The sequence below is a fragment of the Bos grunniens genome, chromosome 4 (assembly GCF_055505025.1).
Source record: "Bos grunniens cultivar Pamir isolate PY7600 chromosome 4, Bosgru_T2T1.0, whole genome shotgun sequence".
Classification (NCBI taxonomy): Eukaryota; Metazoa; Chordata; class Mammalia; order Artiodactyla; family Bovidae; genus Bos; species Bos grunniens.
In genome coordinates this window covers 51,348,905-51,370,603 of record NC_141168.1, presented here as the reverse complement: position 1 = coordinate 51,370,603, position 21,699 = coordinate 51,348,905, and the positions used below count along the sequence as shown (strand labels likewise).

The following is a 21,699-nucleotide window of genomic DNA, read 5'->3' as shown; positions in this document are numbered from 1 at the left end:
CAGGGCAGTTCTCACCATGGCTAGACTGCAACTTTCAACTTGACCTTGGCCTCCAGCCGTGTCTGACCTGTATGTAAAACAGCCCTCAAGTCCTTGGGAACTGGGGCCTCAAACCCTACCCTGTCTCTTTGTCATCATGAGTTTTACAATGCCACTTGGAGGAAGGAAGGGGGGTGAACGGGCCGGAAAGTAACACAAAAATCAAGTCCCTACAGGGGCTGGTTCTTTAGGCTGCAAATGGCCAAGTCAGGGAAGAGGTAAACTGGGGGCAAATCAATATTTACCCGGAGCTACTAAAAAGGCAGGAGGGAAAGGGCACACTGGCTATGTGTATGGTAGGGAGTGGGGGTCATAGAAGGTTTTATTGGGCAACACTTACATTGGTCCGGACAAACCGGGGATCAGGGTGGATAAAAGCCGGAGCTCAGCCTCCTTGGTTCGGACACTTCAGGAAGACCAGAAACTTTAGAGAGCGCACTAGGGTGGGGATGTTCACAGTGCCTTGAGCTTAGGACTGAGTCTGCAAGCTGAAACAGGAGGCAGGTCCAAGCCTGGCTGCTCACCAGTCTGCCTGGGATGGGAGTCCAGCACTCTTCCCAACCCTCATGTCCCGATACAATGCACCCACTTTCACTTTGAACGCAAGTCCCCTTTCTGGGTATCTGAGCAACTCACAACATTCACAATCGGAGATGGAAGTATATGATCCCAAAGGCACAGGACCCCAGAATTTCTCACCGAAATGTGGCGGCCGCTTGGCTCTTCCAGCATCAACACCCCACTGTGCTCTCAGGAAAGGGCTGCATTTCCCAGGCACAGAGGGCAAAAGGCTTCTTCAGCTGGTTCATGTACAGAGGAGGGCCAGGCATCCTCTCTGCCGGCTGGAGTCTGTGCTCTTCCCCAGTACTACCTGGGGAAGCTGGGGAGGGAGATGTGAAATGGCCCCAAAGAGTCTCTTTCTCTTGTCCCAAAACAGAGTGTGATAGAGAATGCCCAGGTGCCTGGAGAATCAGCTCCGGCCCAGGCTCTGTGAAGCCTCATTAAACCCCAGGAGAGAGTCCCAACTCAGCACCCAGCTGGGGCCTGTTCCTCTTAAACTCCTTCCAAGACAGGCCAGACTGTTTGGAGACAAGGGAGCACTGAAAAACGATGCTCAGAAATGGGTCTCTCCATCTCAAAGCTTCTGGAGGAAGAAGAGTTGCTACTGGGACAAAGTGAGGAACAAAGTCTGCATATAAACGTGTGAGTGTGGCACCAAAGTACACTTGGCTGTGTATGCGCTTATGTTCGTGTGTGATTGTGATGGGTCGTCCTGAGCCTATGGGCCTAAGGGCGAGTCTAGGAGATTGCCCACCAACACTGTGGACAGAGAAGGGGAGAAAGCTTCTACATGCAGTCCGAGCTTTCCAGTGTAATGTCCTGGGACTCATGAGCCAGGCGCATCCGCAAATGCCCCACCACGGCTCCCCGGAAAGAGCCAAATCGCGAAGCTGTCGAAGCCGACAGCCGAAAGCGCAAGTGTCGGTGCAGGCGTCTCGCCGCAGAAAGGGGTGCGGATACCTGTAAAGAAAACGGCGCCAGAGGCCCCAGGAAACACCCAGCCTGGTCTACGGCGCGATACTTTACCGTCCCCAGATGGCCGCAGATTTACCTGACCTGTCCCCACCGCCTCAGGTCGTCACCCAACATCTCGCCCTGTCCCCTCCCCGCCGTACGCCGCTCCGAGCCCCACTGGGAGACGGGAAGGGAAAGCGAACTGCGAGGAGGTCGCCGTTGCCTCCCCTCCCCGCCCGCCATGTCCTTCGCCCCCACCCTACCGCACCCCCCGCCTCTCCCCTGGGTGAATGGTGCGCGGCCGCGCTGCGGGCGCTGGCGCTGAGGACGGCGCGGGCGGCGGTGGGGACGGCGAGTGTACAGGGCAGAGCCGGGCTTGGAGCCGCCCGCTTTGCATACGCCGTGGGCGGAGCGGGAGGAAGGGGGGGCCGGGCCAATGGGCGGCCGCCTGGCGCGACCCCGCGGGGCGCGATCCGCCCCCCTCGCTCGGGCCCCGGCCCCGCGCCGCGCGCTCTTCACTTCTTGGGGGCTTTTTAAAACAGCGCCACTGGGGTCTTCTCCATGCGGCTCATGCTATGACAGCCTCCGTGCTCCTCCACCCCCGCTGGATCGAGCCCACCGTCATGTTTCTCTACGACAACGGCGGCGGCCTGGTGGCCGACGAGCTCAACAAGAACATGGAAGGGGCGGCGGCGGCGGCGGCGGCGGCGGCAGCGGCGGCGGCTGCTGGGGCCGGGGGCGGGGGCTTCCCCCACCCGGCGGCTGCGGCCGCGGGGGGCAACTTCTCGGTGGCGGCGGCGGCCGCGGCGGCGGCGGCGGCCGCGGCCAACCAGTGCCGCAACCTGATGGCGCACCCGGCGCCCCTGGCGCCCGGCGCCGCGGCCGCCTACAGCAGCGCGCCCGGGGAGGCGCCCCCGTCGGCCGCCGCCGCCGCTGCCGCCGCCGCCGCCGCTGCAGCAGCTGCGGCGGCGGCGTCGTCCTCAGGAGGACCGGGCCCCGCGGGCCCAGCAGGCGCCGAGGCCGCCAAGCAGTGCAGTCCCTGCTCGGCGGCGGCGCAGAGCTCGTCGGGGCCCGCAGCGCTGCCCTACGGCTATTTCGGCAGCGGCTACTATCCTTGCGCGCGCATGGGCCCGCACCCCAACGCCATCAAGTCGTGCGCGCAGCCCGCCTCGGCCGCCGCCGCCGCTGCCTTCGCGGACAAGTACATGGACACCGCCGGCCCCGCGGCCGAGGAGTTCAGCTCCCGCGCTAAGGAGTTCGCCTTCTACCACCAGGGCTACGCACCCGGGCCTTACCACCACCACCAGCCCGTGCCTGGCTACCTGGATATGCCGGTGGTGCCGGGCCTCGGGGGCCCCGGCGAGTCGCGCCACGAGCCCCTGGGTCTTCCCATGGAAAGCTACCAGCCCTGGGCGCTGCCCAACGGCTGGAACGGCCAAATGTACTGCCCCAAAGAGCAGGCGCAGCCTCCCCACCTCTGGAAGTCCACTCTGCCCGGTAAATGGCGCCCCCTTCTCAGCCCCGGTCCTCCGGTTCCGCCCCAGCTTCTCCTCCGCTCGCTCCTGGGTCACCCTCGTGCCCCTCTGCTCTCTCCCTGGCCTGTCCTAGTGGTGCTGCACCCCTGGGAGCCCGACCCTGGCAGGCTGGCTCTACCCTCACTGCCCTGGAGTTGGGCTGGTCCTGGCTCTCCCTGGGTGAGGGATGGCTGGGAAGAAGCTCGTGCGGACCCTCGCTGGCTTCCTTCGCCCTCTGCGCTCCGCCCTCGCCAGCCCCTGACATGGACTTTAAGGATGGGAAATTGACCTGGAAATGGTTTATCAAATTGCCCGTATTCATTCTCTCAAAAATGTCTTCAGTGTAGAAGCATCAAGTGTTGGGGCTTTGGCGACATAGAAAGGAATCAGGAATGGAAGTGTTGTCCCCTGAGCCTGGAGGCTAAGATTTGAGCCGCTGGGCCAGGAGATCAAGCGAAGCCCCGCCGCTGTGCGGGCAGAGTGGCCCAGGCTGGGGTAGTAATTGGATTTCGGCGATTTCATTTCAGTGCAGAACTTCCCATCCTCCCCACTGACCCTCCAGGTTTTGGCAGAAGGGCTGGATTGTACAGCGGTGGCAAAAGGCAGCCAGGCACTGCAAGGCGGTGGCTCAGAGAAAGCTGTCGCCTGTGTCCTGGCCTGGATCCGATCCCTCTTTAACTTGCCTTCTTCCCTATCTTCCAGACGTGGTCTCGCATCCTTCAGACGCCAGCTCCTACAGGCGGGGGAGAAAGAAGCGTGTCCCTTACACCAAAGTCCAATTAAAAGAACTCGAACGGGAATACGCTACAAACAAATTCATTACCAAGGACAAACGGAGGCGGATATCAGCCACGACGAATCTCTCGGAGCGACAGGTTACAATCTGGTTCCAGAACAGGAGGGTCAAAGAGAAAAAAGTTATCAACAAACTCAAGACCACTAGTTAATGGATTAAAAGTGGAGCTAAAGGGCAACTTGAAGAAATGCTTCAGAACTCGTTGCTTTGCTCAGATAATGGTTATAATGCTAATAATAATTGAAGAATGGGAAAGAGAAAGAGAGACACTGGCATTTTGCTTTTCTAAGGGGGATCTCTTTCTCCTGTGGAATCTACAACTCTTTTAAAACTTAAAGAAATGGTAAAGACTGCCAGTTCTCCCGCCAACTCCGACAGACCATTAAATGACAAACTCTAGAGTCAAACATCAGCCCCCCAAATACGCAATTTCAGATAAGTTTACCCTTTTACTGAAATCTTGTAAGTATTTATGTGACCGTTGTATTTTAGGACACTATGTTATGTGATAATGATCAATGATCGGAAAGTTGGTTACAAATGCAAGAGGCTGTTGTAAACATCTGCTTGTCTTCTGGGTCACCATTACCATCCCCTTTGCATGTTAAGTGACTGCTCAGGTAAATCTTAGTGAAATTCCTACCATTGTTGTATATTCTGCAAAACACGTCATGTATAGATTTAGAAAGGAAAGGAGAAGAAGGTACTGAAATAATGATCTTGGACTATTTACTATGAAGGGGCAAAGGGAGAGAAAGTTCTTCTGAGGATCGAGGATCGTTTGTCTTGGGAGTAAATACAACCATCGGAGTGAGCCTTTGAGGCCATAGGAGAACCCCGGGTTGGGAATGTCCTTCTGATAATAATTTTTAATTGCTTATGACAAGTTCTTTTTTGTGACATTTGGACAATATTTTCTGCCCCAATATAATCTACTTTTCAAAGGATTTGATACATTTAAAAATATTTAAAGCATCAGATAATTCACAGAATTCACTTTATGTCAGATCTTCTGAGAGGTCCCACCCTAACATGGTGGCCTTTGGTTTGAATACAATTAATGTTTCACGTAAATTGATATTTCCCAATATTTACAAACATTGGCTAGAGAAATAATTTTTTTTTTATTTTTAGAAAACTCAAAATGGAAATCCATTCCCCTAAAACATTTAGATGTTTACATTCTATATGTTTGATCTGTTAAGGGATTAGTATTTTTTCCTTGTTTGTTTATGTTATGAGACTGCATTAGAAAGTTTAGGGGTTCATCTTCACAGCACATTTTTAATCAAGCAGTTATTTCAACCAGCACATTCATTTTGTTCATATTCACTATAAAATGCTATCTTGTAAATAAAGACATTCAGCACACTGTGAAAATGTATTTGTGCACCTGCTTTTCAAATATTTCTACTAAAAATAATAGTTTAAAAAAGCCTTAGACCTGTAGATAGTTGATATAGTGGTATTAATTATGTTAATAAAATAGACACTGTCATTAAAATCTGAAGGAAATAGTCATTATTTTCCTATGCTAAGCATGCACTTCACAGAAAGAAAAGGAGCCGGTGGTTTGTCCTATACAAACCAAGGACCATTCTTTTCTATTATTATTCAGCTTTTTTTTTGCTACAAACTTTTTAAGCAAAGGGAGAAATCCCTCACAACTAAAATCCTAAAAATTTAGATAAGTGCTTTAAGAAGGTTAAAGTGTCAGGTATTCTGAAAAGAAGAGAAAAGAAAGGAGGAGGAGATAGTATAAATTCCCAGGCTCCCTGTGGAAAATGAAAACCAGTTGTTTAGTATCAGTGATGCCCAGGCTGTCGTATTTTAAAATCTGCTGTTGGGTCTGCATGTATCTGAAAGGGCAGGTTTTGATATTTGTTGAAATGACAGGACTAGGAAAGGCCTTAAACCTTGACCTTGATGAAAAAAGACAATTTGTGACCTTGACTTTTGACAGCTCATGAATTGGCCTCAGCTGGATTAGTAGATCAAGGGCGCCACCTCGCGTTGACAAGCTTCCTTGTAATTCTTCAGCTTCAAGGGAATCAAAAGGTCTTACCTCCTTGACTCCTTGTTTTAGAGATTTGGTACTCATTTCTTTGGCACCAGATGGAGCAAATTTGAATATATGTAAGTTATACATGTGCCTGTATATATGTGAATATATATCATATGTGTATACATGTATACATTTGCATATTACTGCTTGTGTGTGCTTGTATATATATTTGTAGAATCTGTACAGATAGAGTATCGTTAATTACTGATGACCCAAGATGGTGTAATTTAAGGTGATTTGAGTGTTGAGGTCCAAAATGTACCTTATATGATGAAGTTTTGCTCCTTTTCTTTAATGGCCGAGTTTGATTTGTATTCATAGCAGCTTCCCCTGCATCAGATTTCTGCAGATCTGCTTTAAAGCTGTACATTTTTGTTACAGTCTAAGAGGTGTTCTTAAATAACCTTTCTTTCTTGGCCCTCACCCTCCAAGGTGGTCTACCATCCTAACTAGAGCTGTAAGGGATCTATACGGTAAATAAAAAGTTTTAGATGCCTTGCTAACTCTAGAGCTCTAGAGTTACATTTCAGAAATTCAAAGAAACTCACCTCTTAAGAGGTCAGTATGGAGAGCTTAAAGATCTCATATCTATAAAATGACCATAATATGGATGCAGAAGGAGAGTTATCCTGGATAGCTCCGCGTCGAGTGCTGTGCCTGGGTGGTGTGCAATCTTATACTGATGTTTTCTAAGCTGCCATTTGATTTATGGAAGAAATATATACATTTAATATTAACAACCACCATCAAAACTATACTGACAATAACAATCATATTTACTACTTATTGACCCCTAATGACACATTGGATGCTGTATGTAGACTCATAACTAATACATATGTATGTTTCTATATTTAATATACACATAAGGTGATGTTTTTGTCAAAAACATGCTATGCTGCGCATATATGCATTGAAATGTTGGTGGAACCAAGATCTTTAGGATGCAAAATTTTGAGATGAGGTGAATTTTATCTTTATGTTAAGACGAAAGTAATTGTGAACTGAGTAATCTTATTCATCATTTTATGGAAAATAATATCAGTTGATAACAAAGTTGGCTGACGCCGACAGAAACCTCTCCAACCTGAAGACTTAGAACTCCTTTATAGATGGAGAATTATAAAAAGAATCTCTAAAGCTGTCTAAAAACAGCATGGTCTTGAAACGTACACATGGAATGGTCTTGTGAAGTGCAATCTAGTTTTGCTGCCCTGAGGATTTTCACTCCACTTGTGGGAACAAATGAAAATGGTGCTTCAAGTCAACCTCCCCACATCTTGTTCTACAGCACTCCGTTTCTAAACGAGCTGCCACCAAGCCAAAGTAACAACTTTCTCCCAAAATGTTTAAAGTGGTGGAAAATCCCCTCAAAGCTGGATCAAACTGTGTGTTTACGAACAGCTCCAAAGGGGACTCTTCTGTTGATGGGGGATATTTTTCTTTAGATGTAAGAAATATTCTGAGCCTCAGGCCTAGGAAGAAGGCCAACAGCAGCTCTGCAGCAGGAATACCACCCTTTTCACAAGCCATCGCCACTGCAGGAACTCTGGGTAAAGTAGTTTTCTTTTTTTTCTCCCTTCAGTTTTTGAAATTAATGACAGAAGATATTTCAGAGGTTGTTTTTCTCTTTCTCTCTTTTCTGAAACAGTTATTGATAATGTTGATTTTACCTTTTACTTAAAATTATCATGGATCTACCAGATAACCTGAAGTAAGCATGGAGTGTGATGGTTCCCTAATACCCAAATAGCAATTAATCTAAACCTTTAGAAAATAGACATCCAGGAGGATGCCAGCCACCATATAGGAATAATAATGCCAGACACTGGGATAGTGTTGTTGAATCCCTGATTCAAGTATATTTCTTTTCCCCAAAAGGGATACCCTTTCAGAGTAAGAAATTATAATATGGAAACAGCTACACACCATTTCCATCTATCAAATTAACAATGATTTTTAATCCTGTAATGGACTGTCATGTTACCATTTTTTAAAATTGTAAATATGGGACTTAAAAAAAACTACTCTTTCCATCTGCTCTTAATACTGTCAAATTTATTAAGGTATTTTAAGTGGATGATTGTAAAGTGCCACTTTGCTTTTCACTACTATTTATGCCTGATACAGAGCTTAAGCCATCTGTTTAAACTGGTTTTCTTTTTTTAACAGAAAACTAAAATTTTCAAGAAAGGGTGAGAATTATTCTTTTTAAAAATTCAACCTATTTGAGATATTTTCTTGAAACTTCGCGAGGCAGCGAAATTCAGCTGAGGATGATAACATATGTGTGCGGGTAGCTAATGACAGATTTCACCGTATAATATATGTGCGGATTACATCCTGCTGAGTGTGTTTGGAGGGTTTGGTGAGGGTGCGGGTTCTCGCTCCCGTCTGCGAATTCCCGAGTTTCTTTTGTAGCGGAGACGGAGCCTGCCCGGGACTGCTAAGCCCCAGACCGGGTGGGTTCAGAGGCGCCCTTCCGGATTTGCGAACTTCTATGGAGGAGACGCTAGGGGCTCGCTGATTTATGCGCATTCTTTTAAAGTTGATCGAATGCGTGTCAGCAGCCCAAGACCTGGAGAATCAGAGAAATGTGCAGCAAGTTGCTCACATCCCATTTTTCATAAGCAGAGATGTAGCGTTATCCAAGAGGCCTGGGGAGATTTATGCTTCGGTTTAGGACACGCACAAAAAAATTAAGTTTTCATCCGCCAGGCCGCCGTGTAAATAACAGCCGGCTTCATTCTTTATGAAAATACCCACTTACTGATCGGCTGCTTCAATCCTAGCGCATCTACCTAGCGCCCGACCAATGTCTGAAAGGTGTTTGCTATTTTTAATTTGATTTTCAAGGGAAGGGGAAAAAAAAAAAAAGGCTGGCACAGAAAAACTCCGTGGAAGCAGCCAAGGCCTCGCCACAGTTGATTTCATTTCTGCCTGGCTCCGTCGCGCCGCCGAAGAGCTGGATCTACCGGGAAGCGGTCATCACGGCGAGGCCTTGGGGATGTGCGAACCTTGGCGAGCAGTCGCGCAGTGGCGCGGGGGCCGCCCCCTACCCCTCAGGGACCGAGGACGCGCGGGAGAGGCGCCGCAGCGGACCCGGGAAGCCACCCGATGCCGCGCCCCTCGTGGGCCGAGAAGGCTCAGAATTCTCCGCGCGTCGCTAGGAACACTCTCCTCAAAATGGAGGCGCAAAGCTTTAGAGAGCCTGCCTCTCCCAGACGGCCAGTGGCCGGAGGGGGCGTGCATCGGGACGCTAGCCGAGGTCAAGGCCCAGGCCCCCCAGTCCCGCGCGGCGCCCCGCAGCTGCAGGCTGACGTCACCGCCGCCCGCGCGGGCCTTCGCGGGTCTCGCTGGGCGTTATTTGATGCGGACAAACCGAGTCCAACGAAAGTCTTGGTGCGGGTCCCTCTTCTCCGCTCCCGCCCCTAACTCCCCACGAGAATAATCGGGTATTTAATCTCTCCCGGTCTTAATTCTTGGCAGCGTGGAAGGTGGTTTGCAACGGGAAATAAAACTTGACAGGAGCATTTGCTCTAAAAGGGGTTCTGAGACGGGCTTAAAAGAAACCGTGTTTTTCTCCACCAAATACTTCCGCTTTCTGAGCCCCGGCCTGATGGGTGGGGTGGGATCCGAGGGAACCCAGAGCGGGCCGGGCAGGTTGCGGACCCAGGCGGCCTAATTCGGGTCTCCCGCCCCGGGGCCGGAAAGCAGGCTCGGCCTCACTGCGCCGGGTGCCTCGGCCGCGCTGGACTCGGCTGTAGGTCCGGGGCCGCCCGCAGTCCGAGGCCAGGACGGGGCGCATGGGAGGTTGGCACGGGCAGGGGTCCGACTGGCATGCAGAGTAGTACCCTGGCTCTGGCTGAGGGCGGCTGGGGCTAAGGGAGAGAAGAGGGCGCTGGGGTGGGAGGCGGTGGAGGGGGTTGGACTTAGACCGCTCGACTTAAGCTCCGAGCCTTTTGGCTCACGGGAGATAGGGACAAGAGCTCGCGAAGGCGATGGAGAGACCACTGCTGGGGGCTTTGTTCTGGCTGCGGATCTGAGGACAATGCACAAAATGGAGGGGGAAACCGGGTTGAGGGGCATGCGTGGGTGTCTGGGCTGCTATTGGGTGGGAGAGGTTGGAAACCTCAGAACCCCCCTCCTGTCAGCTTAGAGAGCGCTCTCCTCTCGCGCCATCGCCGTCTCCACGGCCAGGGCCGGTCGCCGCGAGAAGGCACAGGACACGCAACCGGCCGGCTGCAAGCGGGTTCTGATAACCGGAGATCGCGGACTGGAGGTAGCACTTTCCTGGTGATCAACTCCTTCGCCTCCAGCCATATTGAAGCGGAGTTCGCACAGCCAGAGGTGGCCCAGGCTCTGTTCCCGTCGAGTCCCGAAGAACTGAGCCCGCGGAGGCCTAGCCGGGGTGAGAGGCAAAACCTGCAAGCTCAGTAGAGTGGATGCGGCTGGATCTGAGTTCTGACCTCTGCGAGAGACAGGGAACCTGGCAGGGGCCACCAGGCCCGGTGGGCGGAGAATAGGATGGGGTAGCAAGGAGCCTGCTGGGAGCCTCTCCTGAGGCCCCTGAGGCCAGGTCTGCCCCCTCAGTACATGGCAGGCCTTTGGTGAGAACTTGCATGTGCTTCTTCTCCTGCCTAAAATATGGGCCACGAAGTGAGGTGCACTCTGCCAAAGGTAAAACTCTCTGACTCCCAGCCCGACCCCCCACAATCCCTTCACTGTGCTGAGGAGGGTGGGGGTCCCTTCCCTCTGTCCATTGCCTGCTTGCAGCAGGTCATGACTTCAGGCCTAGTGGTCAGTCACTTAAATCTGGTCCTCCTCTGAGCTTATTGCTCCAGATGAATCAAAGAGGCCTTGTAAATGACTGATTTTGTCTTTTTTTCACAGCATATAGAAAAGCAGGGCTTTATCCCTAGGGCTGCATGTGTGGAGCAGGGTCTTCAGGGGACAGTAGGCAGAAGGATTGTCTGTGAATAGGTACCATCACAGAACTGAGTATTAGGGCCCTTGGGGGAAGACTCCTAGGGCAGAGTTTGAGGAGGCAGGGGCTAGCTCTTCTCCAGCCTGGAATATGAGCCATGGATTCAGGCTGAGTAGAACCAGAGGAGCCTGGGGGAACTTCCCTCAGTGGTAGCTGAAGCTTGGGGTATAGGAGCTTCCTGTGAGCCACAGCGATCAAGACTAAGACACGCTCCCACCCCCACCCCAGGACCAGAGCTGGCCTTTGGGTTGGGCTGCCCTCTGCCTTTTGTCCTCTTTATTACAGATACACTTGGCTGGGGAAACCCCGTTTGGGGCGAAGTTGCAGGGAGAATGGAAGGCCGACACTGAGAACCAGGGCTTTGCCCTTCAGCCCCCACCCCCTCATCTGTTCCCACTCAGTAGGGGAAAAAAATCTTTAATGAGTCCACAACAATAAAAATAAAAATAGTTCTTCTCAAAGGAAGTAACCCTCTTTCTCCCATCACTTTGGGACACACTAAACTAAATAGTAACCAGATTGCTTGGTTGTCTGAGACCCTCTGCTAAACCTGATGCCTCAGTAGCCACGGGAAGGATGTGGACTTCTTCAGATGTTTAAGGACCTTGGAGATTTAAACTGTGAGTCAGAAAAGAGTCAACTGTAAGTTCAAGTTCAAGGCATTACCTGTTCCTGTGCTTTAGGGAAGGGACGAAGAGCTTGGGGGAGGGGGGAACAGGTGCCTCTCCCAGCCAAGGAGATAAATTAACCCCCGCATCCATAGTGATAGAAGGAGGTCTCTTGATATTTTATTGAAGCCTCAGTGTCTCCTCTAGAGGGTGTCTTGAAATGTGATAAGTTGGCCATGATCTGCCAATAGACCATTTCTTAAGAACAAATTCTAGGAGATCTCCTGGGTTTTACCAAGAAAGACAGATGTGCCTCCAGGGTATTTCCCACTTGGACACAGAAAGCCCTCAAATGGGGACCTGGCCTCCAACCCTGTGAAGGGCTTGATAGCCATTTTCATCCTGGGTCCTCCAGCTGGCTCTTGCACCTGTGTGCAGTGTGCAAGGGTTGCCACAGTCATTGCTATGGTTTTCTAGAAACAGGTGTGACATTTGGGAACAGAGGACAGTAGGGGCTCAGGTCAGAACTAAAAAAAAAAAAAGGTACCTTATGTGATCCACAAACAAACAGAGATCTTTGGGAGTGAATTTTGGTCTGTCAGGTGGGCCTTGCCCCCTCCCAGGCCAGCTGCCATCCAAGATTGCCAGGCCTAGAAAATCAGGAGCTGAGTTCCAAGAAGAGAAGAAGGGACTGTTGATGAGAGAGGAAGGGAGAGAAAAAGAGCCTGGTAGGGCCTTGGAATAGAATGTTCAGAAGAAGGAGGTGAGAGGTCCAATTCAGACCCCTGGTGGAGGCCTGAACTGGGAGAAGAGTCAGGAACCTAACCAGCTTCCAGAGAACCTGTGTTTTCTGAACCGAGTGCCCTCCAGTGGCACCTCAGCTCTGGCTCAGCATAGGGGAAGTATCAGAAGAGGCTAGAGGCCACAGAAAGGGAGACTTGGCTGGAAAGGGGCAGGGCAGGTGACTGGCAAGCAGGAGCCGCAGAGAGATAGAAACAGACGATGGTTAGAGAGGAAATGGAGTGAGCGGGCAGTCTGCTGTTGGCATTCATTTTAAGGGGTATGCACTGAGCAGTCTGAGGGCTGCCAGTGCAGGTGCTGAGACTTTGCATTCTCAGATTCAGGGACAATGAGCCACTGCCAGAGTCCAAATCAGCCCCAAAGAGAGAAGGCAACGTAGGAGCATGATCAGTTAGGGATGAGAGGCCCAGAGTCTGGAGGCACTCCCTGCCCCCCAGTTCTATCCTCCCTTGAGTGAACAGTTAGGCTGCCTATCAAGTCATGGTCCTTTCTGCTCATCTCCCTTGAATGACTATGCTGGAAATGATTCTCTGCCCACCCCCCCAACACACATGCACACACAGGATAACTCCGGTGAAAAGGCTCACTTTGCCCTGGTGCGCACTGACCATGCCAAGGCTACCCAGCTGCTTCCCAGGCCCCTCGGCTGCAAGAAGAAGGGGAGGCGGCAGTGCTGGGTAGATGCACCTGGACACACTTTATTCCCATATCCCGCCTGGGAAGAGGCGTGGAGTGGAGTGCAGAGCTCAAGAATCCCCAGCAAGGCACGCACTCAGCCCGCCTGCCGAGGAAGGTCTGGGAGGCGTTGCAGAATCCCCCAATCCCTGACTTTTAGGGCCAAATCAAATGAAGTTTGGAAAGACTTGGTCTGCTCTGCTGAGCAAAGTGCCTCGTTAGCCGTTTCCGCCTGACGAGGCTGGCTCGGGCGCCAGCCTTCTCCTGTCCGGGTGGCCATCTCCAAATGCTGCACTGGGAGTGACGGGCCGGCCCTGCTAGGGCTGCCTAGACCTTGAAGTTTGGAAAAACAAGAAGAGATTGAAATGGCTCCCTCCCTTCTCCGCAGACACACACGCACCGTCAGGCTGCCGCCACTTCCTGCCTTTGTTTTTCTTCCTCCAAAACATTTTCGGCCTCTCACATTAGCTGCCATGGGGCTCCGGGTTGACGATAAAAGGAAATACACGCTGAAGAGTGTCCTGCACTGTGGAGCTTCTGAGAAAGAACAGCTCGTGGGAAATCAGTCTCCAGGGCCAATGTCACAGCCGTGCCCATCTTGGACTCCTCAAAAAAAAAAAAAAAAAAATACAACTCGCACTTGGCCTTCCAGGGCGGACTTATACCCCATCGGGTGTTCTCTCGAGCCGGGTGGGCTCAACTTGGCTGTTGGGCCTCCTGCAAAGTGGAAGAGTCAATTAGGCTCAGAGCAAAGTTAAAACCAAGGACCCAAAGCTCTGCCTCCCCAAGGTTTGGTCTGATCCTCAGAGCTGCGCCCACCTCCGAACACCTCCCCCCCAAAAACATTCACAGCATGAGTATATTCCAGGCCAGAGGGGCAGAAGCAGGCAAAGCTGGGAACCGTGGACAGCATTGGGGTTCTGAGCACCCTCTCCTGTCCCTGCTGCAGAACTAAAAAGCATTCACCGCTCCAGGCAGTTTCCCTTCTTCTGGCATCAAAAGCTTTAATTCTCAACTATCTTCACAGCAGCGCCCCCACTTGCCCCCTTCCAGGCTGCAAGACCCTACCTGCACCCCGTTTCAGTTCTGCCAGCGGCTCCCAGAGCACCTTCCCTACCCCCTGCCTGTCCTCGGGAATTCGCCATTGTCTCCTGCAGACACCCATGGGATCCAGACTGACCAGCACCCTCTCAGCTCGGCTCTCAAGAAAGTGGGAGGCACTGGTTCTGTGGAAGAGAAAGTCCCTATACCGACTTTTCTGCGATGACCCCCCCCCCCCCCGCCCTCCCTGGCATCAAGGGGAAAACTGATCTAATTGGGAGAGGGGCTTGCAGCCAGGGTTGATAGCCTGGCGTCCCCCGCTGGCGGGCCACCGCAGCCGGTCTGCTCAGGCACAAGCTGAAGTTGACTGCCAACACTGCTATAAAACCCCAGGTCTGTCTAGAACTGTTTTCGGTTCTCCTAGACGCCCCCGGGCTCAATTATAGTCTTAAAAGCCCTAATACAAGTGCAAGAATTTGTTTGCCTTCACCCAGGGGCGGGGCAAGCCCCGCAGTGGTGGCGCCTTTGTTATGGCAAAGTCACTGAAACCCCTCAAGCATTCCTTTTGTTCGAGGGTCGGGGTGGCGGGGACTGGGTGGGCTGCTGGGAGAGAGTTGGAAAGAGCCAAAATCAGCCTGGGAATGACTTAAACACTGCTGTTTGAAAACCTCTCCTTCTCCCTTTTATATTCAGTCTTCAAGAAAGAAATGCTGTAGAGAAATAAATATTTTGCCTTGTTGGTCACCGATGGAAATAGAAGTTTTTTTTTTTTGCTGCAGGGCAATCCTGCAACTGTGATTCCCGGCTTTAGGAGGTCTCAAGCTACCCTTCCCAAACAACCTTCTTTCCCACCAGAGCTTCTCACTCACACTGATACTGCCCTCTGCACAAGCCACTGTGGACAAATATGTCAAGCTGAAGATGCACAAATAATTTTAAGTTCAGCTCTCAGGGATTCAAGGGGCATGGAAGTTCTTGCAGCAAATCCTGAATAAAGAGTTCATTAAACCAATGTGTCCCAGTAGTTTGATTTGTGATACGCAACCCCTGTAAAGGAGAGGGGTAGGAGCCACATAAACATGAATGCTAATAAATTAGTTTACTCCACTACAGAGTAATTACCTGATATTATTGATATTTACAGCGGGTATTCAAATGCAATGGTGGCCATCATTTGGAGAAAATACATAATGAGAAATTTCTTTTCCAGTGCAATACATGATTAGATTTGTTATTGAGTCAGTTACAGTCAGCTCAGCAATAAATAAATAAATCGATGTTGACACTTAAATACCAAAGATCTTAGAATTTATACTCTAAATCTCCCCAAGATATATAAATACCTTCAGCTATTTCCTGGATGGGGAAAGGGAAAAGGTTATCCTTTTTCATTTTTCAACTTTCCTTCAGCGGCATCCAGTTCCTTCCAAGAAGATAGATGTGGGGAGGCCTCAGAGCTGGGCCCCTCCCAGCTCTTGGCCCTGCCTGGCTGCTCTATGCCCTCCTCTTCTGCTTCTCCCGAATATTGTTCATTCAGTCCTGAAGGATGGCAAGCAGTTTTCACCATCTCAAGTTTCTGTCTTTCCTCTTCCCAAGAAACCTAGACTCATCCTAGCCGCCATGACCTCTGTATCTTTAGTTCAGACCTAGCCTTTTCAAAGCGTTCTTTTCATCCAAGGTGCTGGGAGTTTCGGAAGGACATCTCTTTTCTTTGGCATTGTGTCCCTTCCGTGGGATGAGTTGCAGGAAAGGCCTCGGTCCTTTTGAGTTTCTGCCCTGCACATCCCTGGCCCTCAAGCTTTGCAGAGGAAAGGAGGCGCGTTACCTCTTTCTCAGCCACGGCTCCCGGGCCCTCGCCCCCTGCTCATTGCCCCCAACTCTCCCTGCAGCTCTGGAGCTCAGATGTGGGCTCCGGAAAGGTGCAGCATACCCAGGAGTAGTCTCCTCGGATGTCAGCGCCTGTGAAGCCGCCCAAGGCTCGCCTCAACCGCATGGTTTCCCGAGTCCTCAGCTCCGGAAGACCCGGAGGGCGGATCAGTGCGCAGCGGCGCAGCCCCCGCGTCTCTGGCTCTGTTGAGTCCCTCCGAACCCCGGCAGACAGCGAGAAGGAGCGGGTTTCTTCAAGGGCAGGGCGTGGGGGTGAGGAGGCCGGCAGGGAGAATGAAAGGGAGGTGGATCCCGGGTGAGACGAAGGCCCTTCCGGGACCTGCGGATCCCTGACAAACCGCGGGGGAAGCCGCCCTGGTTGTTGGCGGTTTAGGGACGGAAGGCACTAAAGCGCTTCGGAAGTGACCATGAATGCGAGCGTGTAATCAAGTCACCGTGCAAATCGGGCAAGCCACGAGGCAGTCACATCCACGGCTGCGAACCCTGGCCCCGAAGGGGGTCCAGCCAGGATCGGAGGCAGAGGTGGTTTCCAGAGCAAGCCTGTGGGAGGGGGACAGCGCAGAAGGAGGTGCGAACGCGAGCCTCCTGGCGGATAGATTCCAAGACCACGCACGGGCCACGCAGCGACGAGCTCCCACCCGGCCACCCCCAGCCTGTGGCATCCCTCACCCAGGGAGAGGTGGGTGGCAGTTGAGCTCTCTCACCGCCCTCGGCGCACTCAAGGGCCAGCACCGTGCAGCTGAGCTCAAGCAATTGGCACGGGGTAGCACCCAGCCTCGCCGCGCGCCGGGAGGCCCCCCAGCCAACATGAGTTACACCGGCGATTACGTGCTTTCGGTGAGAACACCGAGTGACGATCTGTTGCTTCCCCTGAGGTGGCTACAAAGAAAGGAAGCCGGGGAGGGAGGGGGGGAAAAAAGGAAAGGGGAAAAAAAAAAAAAAAAACCGGACTCGCTCGCAGCTTGTCAATTTCAACATCGGGTCACATGACCAGCACCTCCCTGCTAAGGATGGGGATAGATTTCCACGTCAGCTTACGTCTCCAAATTTCTACTTCACGGATCCGCTTCAAAGAGGCAGCTGCAGTGGAGAATCATGTTAAGCTCGGCTACTGCGGAGAGCCCAAGGTAGCCCAATGATGGATTTTGATGAGCGTGGTCCCTGCTCCTCTAACATGTATTTGCCAAGTTGTACTTACTACGTCTCGGGTCCAGATTTCTCCAGCCTCCCTTCTTTTCTACCCCAGACCCCGTCTTCGCGCCCAATGACATACTCCTACTCTTCCAACCTGCCCCAGGTCCAACCCGTGCGCGAAGTGACCTTCAGAGAATACGCCATTGAGCCCGCCACTAAATGGCACCCCCGCGGCAATCTGGCCCACTGCTACTCCGCGGAGGAGCTCGTGCACAGAGACTGCCTGCAGGCGCCCAGCGCGGCCGGCGTGCCTGGCGACGTTCTGGCCAAGAGCTCGGCCAACGTCTACCACCACCCCACCCCCGCCGTCTCGTCCAATTTCTATAGCACCGTGGGCAGGAACGGCGTCCTGCCGCAGGCTTTCGACCAGTTTTTCGAGACGGCCTACGGCACCCCGGAAAACCTCGCCTCCTCCGACTACCCCGGGGACAAGAGCGCCGAGAAGGGGCCCCCGGCGGCCGCGGCGACCTCCGCGGCGGCGGCGGCGGCGGCGGCGGCAGCGGCCACGGGCACGCCGGCAACTTCAAGTTCGGACAGCGGCGCCGGCGGCTGCCGGGAGGCGGCGGCGGCGGCGGAGGAAAAGGAGCGGCGGCGGCGCCCCGAGAGCAGCAGCAGCCCCGAGTCGTCTTCCGGCCACACTGAGGACAAGGCCGGCGGCTCCAGTACGTATAAAAGGCAGCGCGCCCTGCGCTTTATGAAAGGGGAGTTGGAAATCTAGCGCAGCACCGCTGTTAAATTTTTATATGCTGTTTTATAAGCATATAAGGTTTATGAAGGGCCTTTAGGTTTCCCCCCAACAAAACTTTGTTATAAAAGGCGGGATCACGTGGCGAGTGCTGAAATTGGCCGTGAAATACCCACCGGCCAAGGCATGCCTACAAAAAAAACCCCAAAAAAACAAAAAACCTCCCTTTTCCCCTTTTTTTCCCTTCTCGGCTCCCAAGCCCAGCAGCTCGACCCCGCTCGGGGCCAGCTTGGGGCTGGGGAGCCGGAGGTGGGCGCCTGTAAATTCTCCCTGCAAGGGTTCGGGAGCCTTTGATAGCGAGGTAATCCGGAGATTTTTATAAAAGCCATGTGTTGCGCCGGGACTCCAGTCCCGGCCGGGATTCAAAGGCATTGCTGTTTAACGATGGCTCTAGGAGCGTGTTTAACAGATAAAATAGCCCGCTTAGCTCGAGCAATATATTAAAAGAAACAAATTAACCCAAAGTTGGCCTTTTTGTCCAAAGGAAGCCATTTTCCTTGGGCGCAGTGGCAATTACGTGTGCTGCCTTCTGTCCGACTGCATGTTACAATTGTTATTCAATCTGTCAAAAGCGGGTTTTTTCTTTACTTCTGGTGGCGTTTTATTGAAAGGGGTGCAAATCGAGCCTGCCCGCAGCTCTGGGAAACCCCTCTGTCCTCCAGCCTATCGGGGACAGCACCCCAGCCCTGCCAGAGCACCAGGATGGCTGGGTGGCCTTGGTCCTTAGGGAAGGCCCGGGGTAGGGGGCTTCCGCCACCCGCTCCCCACCCCGCGGAAGCCAGGGGGCTGGCCGGGGAGGCAGGAGCTGATGACCAGGACTTAGGCTGACAAAGACCCGGCAGCTGCCCCCAGATGTTAACGAGGGCCGAGTCCCGCCGAAGCCGGTAAAGTCTGGGGCTGGGGCCGCCTTTACTGCCTCGGGACTCGGCCGCCCAGGTGCTGGAAGGTGAAATGGTCGCGGGCGGCTGTTTGTTTAGTCTGGCCGGGCTGGAGGCAGCCAGCAACCCCCACTCGCTGCTTTGAAAGCGGTTTCCGCGGCACTAACTCGCCTGTTGCAGTGAGGAACCCTCCTTTCTGCTCCGGAGCAGAGTAAGCAGCTTCCCTGGGGGCCTATCTAGGGAGCTGGCTTTTATCCGGAGCTGAGCCTCCTCCCGCAGCCTCTCCCCCAGCCGGCAGTAAGAGCCTGAAGGCAGGGACCTAGTCGGGGGACCTTGCTTGGGCTTGAGGCAGGGCTTCCATTCCCTGAGGCCAGCCCTTTCCCTTCACTTGGGGCTCTGGGATGGATTGCAACCGTCACACCTGGCTCACTCCCTGCCTCTTTCGGCCTTCACAGGTGGCCAACGAACCCGAAAGAAGCGCTGCCCCTACACCAAGTACCAGATCAGGGAGCTAGAGCGCGAGTTCTTCTTCAGTGTGTACATCAACAAAGAGAAACGCCTGCAACTATCCCGCATGCTCAACCTCACCGACCGTCAGGTCAAAATCTGGTTTCAGAACAGAAGAATGAAGGAAAAAAAAATTAACAGAGACCGTTTACAGTACTACTCGGCCAATCCGCTTCTCTAAAGGCTCCAGCCAGCAGGACCTGGGTGGGGGGCTTCATACACAGGAGATTATATGCAGATTTTGCCCTTGACAAGGTCAAGGCACATGGTGACTTTTCAAGAAAGGAGATGTGCAAGAGAGGAAAGGCAATACATGGAGACAGCCTGGAAGGAGGTTGCCCGGTGGTGGTTAAGATTTCTAATGATTCAGAGAGTTGTGCATCAACGAGAATGAATGGTTTAGGGCCTCTGGTGGTTCACCTTTGAAGACTGCTAGAGCTATGGGCTGGGTGTGGTCTCCATCAGGGACTGGGCCCCCTTCCTGGCCCCCCAGGGAAAATGATCCCAACCCAGGACCCTTCACATGAAGCCTGGTCACCTCTAGGACCCCTGTGTCAAGATCGCCATACCCAATTCAGTTTGGGAAAAGGAGCAGAAGGAAAGGGGAGGATTCCTAGATGTCTGGATCGGGGCTGCTTTCCAAAGCTAATGTGAAAAATGACTGGATTAAGAGGTCGATGCAAGGTGGGAGAGAGCTGTTGATCCTTGAGGGGAAAACTAATCTACCATCCCAGGTGGCATCACTGGCTCTCCACTCTTCCTAGCCACTCACCGAACTGTCCTAGGCCCGAGCTTCTAGCAGTCGACTGCCTTCTGCAACCCACCTAGTTTTTCCTACCGACGAGGGTCTTCGTCTGGCCTGCCACTTTGGGCCTAAAGCCTGGTGGCAGAGCAGACCATTCCCTGAGGTGGAAGACATCAAAAAGCCCAGAGGCTGCACCCAGGCCGCTGGTCCCCGGATCCCTGCAGGAAATGCCTGTGGAGTGCGGCAATTTGGCAAAGTCTATGCCACACTTAATTCAAGCTTGGATTTGCTCAGTGAAGCGGTGGGCCTGGCCAGCAGTCCCCAGCTATGAGGGGCTTGAGTCCCCCAAACACCCAGTTTCCACGCCGCACTCTGCCCTTCGCCACCCCAGAACTGAGCTTGGAAGCTTTCGGTGACCTTCCAAGAGCTCAAGAGTGATTTGGAATTATTTTAAAAGATAAATATTATATTATATATATATATTTCCCTGCAAGAACCAAAGTGAATTTTAAAAGATGCAATGTAGAGGGGGGAAAAAGATGATGAAGAGAATATTTAAAGGCTCTATCTGTTTACAGTGTTCCACGGTTAAACTCACTCACTGCTAAAAATATTTGAATGTACGCTTCATACAGGGATGGTGTTCAAAAGACTTGTAAATAAAGGAACCATAACCTATTTTGTTTGATTTTTTTTTTTTTTTTTTTGCCATTAGTTGATTGCCTTTGGGGTATTGGAGGGGATGGGACAGGTGTTGGGAATGGTCTTTTTAATTTTTTTGCAATATTTGAAAAGCATTAGGGAGATACTCTGAGGTAGTTCAGCCAGTCAGGGTCTGGGGACCTCAGCTGAGAAAGGTAGACACCCTCCCATTAAATCTCCTCTGCCTCCCCGTGTGAAGAAGTGTCTGGTGGCTCTGCGTGTAAAGGGAGTAATGCCCTGTCCTCCGTTTTAGCCCACCGCGTAAGTTGCAGCATGTATATAGGCAACAGGGCACAAGGAAAATAAAGACTGTGGAAACTTGAGTATTGGGTCCTGGTGTGACATTCCTCTCCCTACTCGCCTTTTACTGCCAAATGTCACCCCCACCCCCAACACCACTACCCCCCTTAGGAAAGAGGCAAGTTACTAGGCCCCTGAGGAGGTGGGGAGGTGGCTTATTCAGGGTTTAACTCCATTAGAAGCCAGGCTTAGGAAGTCAAGGTGAATGGCCAGGTCCTTTGGGGAAGTGGAGTCTCAGGAATGGGGTATCCCAGGGCCTGGAATATGGGGCTTCATCCCCTCAGACTGACCCAGCCCTGGGAGAAAGTCTTGGGACTTGAGGTGGCCAATGGGTCTGATCCCAGGCTGGCCTCACTCATCTCCAGACTAGAAGGCCTGAAGTGGAAACACTCTAGGGTGCCCTGGGGAGCCCTTCAGCAAGGGGGGGACTGGTCTGGGTACAAAGAGCAGACTCACAGGAGTATCTAAGGGCACTTTCTCCCCAGCTCCCAGCTGAGACTGCCTTTTCCCTTTGGGGAAAGAAAGATGCTGGTTTTCTTTGTTTCCTGCCTTTGAACTTCTGCCTTAAATTTGGACATCACCCATAACCTTGAGGGGCAGGGTGAAAGGCCAGTGCCTTTTGTTTGTCCACCCCACCCCCACCCCACCCTCCACCCCCACCCCACCCTCCACCCCCATCCCACCCACCCCCACTGCCCCC

The 21,699-nt window shown here is 52.4% G+C and overlaps 2 protein-coding genes across 2 annotated transcripts; both read left to right on the top strand.

Moving 5' to 3' along the window:
- The first annotated feature begins 2,114 nt into the window (after nucleotides 1-2,114).
- On the top strand, nucleotides 2,115-5,248 carry HOXA13 (homeobox A13). The gene is made up of 2 exons (XM_086396377.1): nucleotides 2,115-3,051; nucleotides 3,771-5,248. The coding sequence occupies exons 1-2, from the start codon at nucleotides 2,130-2,132 to the stop codon at nucleotides 4,013-4,015; spliced, it is 1,167 nt and encodes a 388-aa protein (XP_086252503.1). The 5' UTR covers nucleotides 2,115-2,129; the 3' UTR covers nucleotides 4,016-5,248.
- Nucleotides 5,249-16,958: 11,710 nt separating this feature from the next.
- HOXA11 (homeobox A11) lies at nucleotides 16,959-20,675 on the top strand. The gene is made up of 2 exons (XM_086396379.1): nucleotides 16,959-17,784; nucleotides 19,201-20,675. Exons 1-2 carry the CDS (start codon nucleotides 17,064-17,066, stop codon nucleotides 19,431-19,433), a joined length of 954 nt encoding a protein of 317 aa, XP_086252505.1. The 5' UTR covers nucleotides 16,959-17,063; the 3' UTR covers nucleotides 19,434-20,675.
- The last annotated feature ends 1,024 nt before the right edge of the window (nucleotides 20,676-21,699 follow it).